The sequence below is a fragment of the Strongyloides ratti genome (assembly GCF_001040885.1).
Source record: "Strongyloides ratti genome assembly S_ratti_ED321, chromosome : 2".
In the NCBI taxonomy this organism is placed as follows: domain Eukaryota; kingdom Metazoa; phylum Nematoda; class Chromadorea; order Rhabditida; family Strongyloididae; genus Strongyloides; species Strongyloides ratti.
The window spans coordinates 9514970-9518968 of record NC_037308.1 but is presented as its reverse complement, the minus strand read 5'-3'; the positions used below and the strand labels follow the sequence as shown (position 1 = coordinate 9518968).

The 3999-nt window shown below is 18.6% G+C and overlaps 1 protein-coding gene across 1 annotated transcript; it reads right to left on the bottom strand.

Moving 5' to 3' along the window:
* On the bottom strand, positions 1–454 carry SRAE_2000302200 (FMRFamide-related peptide-like family-containing protein; the record flags this gene model as incomplete). The annotated part of the gene is made up of 2 exons (XM_024654167.1): positions 1–294; positions 350–454. The coding sequence occupies 2 exons, from the start codon at positions 452–454 to the stop codon at positions 1–3; spliced, it is 399 nt and encodes a 132-aa protein (XP_024507565.1).
* Between the last annotated feature and the right edge of the window lie 3545 nt (positions 455–3999).

Genomic DNA, 3999 nt, shown 5'->3' with positions numbered 1-3999 from the left:
TTATTTTTTTCCAAATCTTAAATATTCATGCTTTCTCTTTCCAAATCTTAAGTATTCATGTTTTCTTTTACCAAATCTTAAGTATTCATGTTTTCTTTTTTCACGATCCTCTTCTACCTCATCTGTAGACTCAGAGACATTAGTTTCATTTTCTTCAAGAACGATCCCATTAAGAATCAAAAGTTGTTCAAGTTCTTTTGTTACACGAATAGCTTCTAATGATGTAGCAATTGAATTATGATAAACTTTACAAGCAAGGAACTTTGGATCCAATTCATTAGTTGTTTTATATATCTAAAAATAAAAATAATTATTATAAAAAAAATGATAATATTTTTTTAAAATATACCTCACTACATGTTGAAGTAGAAAGATCAGCTGCAATACAAGTAGTGCCAAAGAATGCTACAATAACAGCCAAGGCAACATATAAACCATAAGGTGAAATGAACATATTTGTACCTAAAAAAAATTACTATATAATAAATATTTTAAGATTATATATTCTTATTATATATATATATATATAAATTTATTGTTAAATATTTAATCATAGGAAATAAAAAATTTGTGATAACTAAAATATTAAAGAAAAGGATGGATTATTTAAACCTTAAATTTATCTTTAATTTTCCCAAGATGTAAGAAAAAAAGATAAAAATAATATCATTATACAAATATCACCATCACAACCTTAAATTTTTTTTAGGGCGTTTCTGAGTGATGGCATTTGCAATAAAATATAAAAATATGTATGTATCTTTTCTTCACTACTTATCATTAATAATGTTTCAAAAGTTCCCCGCCTAAGTTTGTTAATTGATAACAACATTAATATATCCTCCAAGTTTTTACTCCTTTATTTAAATATTACAAAAATGAAGGAGTGAATAGTTAAAATTAGAAGAAAAAATAAAGTAATAATTAACAAAATATAAAAATTTGTCAAAATGCTTCTTTAAATAATTAATGGATTACGATAACAAAATAAAGAAAAATGTTTCCTTAATCAGTTGTGACTGGGAATTAAATTTTATTTTACAAACTTTGAATATTCATTAGAAAGGGTAGGATAAAAAAAAAAGAGAGATAAAATTATGTATTAGTTTATTAAAACAAAAAAAAAACAAATATATTTCATTTTTATCAAATTGTTTTTGTAAATTAATTAAAGCTTTTACAGCTTCTCATAATGTTGATTCATTTTTGAATAATTAAATATTTAGTTTACTATAGATAGACAATCTTAAAACCATTAGTATCAATTTACTTTATCAAAAACAAAAATAATGTGGGAGAAAAAAAATTCAAGTACAAAATGTTTTAATAATTTTTTAGATAAAAAAAAAGAATTATATAATGGTATAGTAAAAAAGTGATTTATAAATATATATTAAAGAAGTATAAGTTTTATTTCTAAGTTTGTTAAAAAAAAATGTGCCTATTATTAGATAATGGATGTTTCTAAAAGTAAAACAAAAAAGTGATATAATTTATAAAATATAAAATAATGATAAATAAATAAGTTAAAGAAAATGATAATTAAATTATATGAGAAAAAAAAATTGTCTTTTTTGTTATTAAAACAGATTGTATTTAAAAGAGAAGATCTTTTTACTTGATGAAATTAAGGAAGAAAAATATTGTTTCTTTTTGTTGATGAAGGTTAAAACAATTACATTTTTTCCCAATGGATTTTGTTATATTCATTGTTATAAAAATATATTTAACAAATTTAAAAATGAGTAGGATGTAGAAAAAGAGAAAAATATTTGGATTTTTAAAGTTTTCGAACTAATTTCTTGAAAATTCATAACAAAAAGATTTAAAATGATGTATTGAATAATGGTATAAGTGTGGTAATGGTAAAAAAAATTTCTTTTAATTTTTTTTTATCTAACTTTCAACATGATTATAAATGTCTTTTTTAAATTTATTACTTTTTATTTTAGTGTAGTTGAAAATATAACAAAAATGTTATGGTTTGTTTTTGATCAAATATATTAATTTAAGTGGTAGTTTTTGGTTTTTCAACAATTAACAATACACTTAATAGATGAATTTTTAAAAAATAAAAAAAAAAAAAATTGTTTCTTAAATATAAATTAAAAACAAAATAGTAAGTTTAGAAAATGAAAAAATATATAAGTGATTCAAGACATTTTTAAAAGATGTTGCTTGTAAATTATTTAAAAAATAATTTTAAAATACTCAAAGGGAAATGAAAGATGGTAGTTATGACAAAGGTTAAATAGAGAGAGTGAATCTAATTAATTACTTTTTAAGGAAATATTTCAGTAGCATCGTTTCCTGGGACTTAGATAATTAATATGAATAGTTATATTATATTAATATAGGGAGCTAGATAGAATTTAAAAATTTTTAGTTTTTAGTACTCATTAAAAGCGAGAAAATATATTATTAAAACATTGAGATAAGATAATTTTAGTAAATTAGAATAGTTAAAATAAATATATGCGTAGTATAACAACTAATTTTTTTAAAAAATAAAATGGGTTTCTTTCTAATTAAAAAGAATTGTACAAATTTTTAAATGTTTAAGACAAAATAAATTGAAATTACAAGTTGGTGCTAATTTCTACTTAAAAATTGTATAAATATCTCTAATTACATGCTTATACATAATAATTTCCATGGTAAAAGTTTTCTACTATTCCTAATTATTACTTTTATAAATAATCAAGAATTAAAAAGTTAATTATTAATTAAAAAATTACATTGTTAAATAAAAAAAATTACCACAAAATTCTTATAAACACTCCTATAATATTAGTTGCAGACACACCTACGATATTTATCATTACATTTAACTTGACATTTTATTTATAATATCGTGTTTGCACATATTATATTATTAATGTATAACAAAATTTATTAAATGATCATTATTTTTATAATAACTAATAATATAAAAAGGAACTAAACTAAATAACTATTCTTAAATAATATATCTTTTTTCTCATTTATGTAAATCATTATTTTACTATCAAAAATTATTAAATGAGGGAAAAACGTTTAAACATCAAAATTTATTTTAAAAATTCATATATATATATATATATTTTAGATAAATTTATTTTATTTATTTATGGGCAAAATCTTTACCAAAAGTTATCTAATCATACATTAAAAAAATACTTAATAAAATTCATTATTTTTTTATTTGAAAAATAACAATATCATAGTTTAACATTGCATGATTTTTTTATGTTATCTAAAAATTGCTTTTAAAAAAATTATTTTCTTAAATATATAATAATATTAAGTATTAATTTAAGATAAAAACACATATATAAATTTTTTTTTCATTAACAAAATTTAAATAAATAATATTGCAATATAAAAAAGATTTTTTTTTTTGATATAAAATGAAAAAAACCATATGATAGTTTTAGAAATTTATCTATTGAACAGAATATATGTTAATGAATACTTCCTTGTTTAAAGTATCAAAATAATTTTATAAGATGTTTATCAAGTTAAACTTTATAAAGAAAGCAAAAATTAAGTTAGGTCAAAATGTGATGAACATAAAATATATTTAAAATTGGTATGTTTATAAGAGTTTTATTTAGACCAAAAAGTTTTACTGAAAAATTAAAATAAAAATATAACTCAAACTACGTCAATTATAGTTAATATCTTATTACTTATTAAAGGTCATTTTTATAAAAATATCAAATAACTACTTTTCCTATTAGTTAATTATAACAAATTTTTATTTATCAAAAATTTTATTATAAATATATATATATATATATTAGAAATGCACTTATATAAAAATAAAAATATTATTTAAAAATAGAAACAAAGATATTTTTTTTCTTTTTTTCTTGTCTTTAAAGAAAAAAAAAAGATATGAATATTATTGAAAATTAAAAGTGATGTAGTAGACCCGCATTTACACTATTTATATTTGATGGCCATTTGTTTTATGTAAAAATTTATATCTAAAAAACTTTTCTTTTCAATTAATTT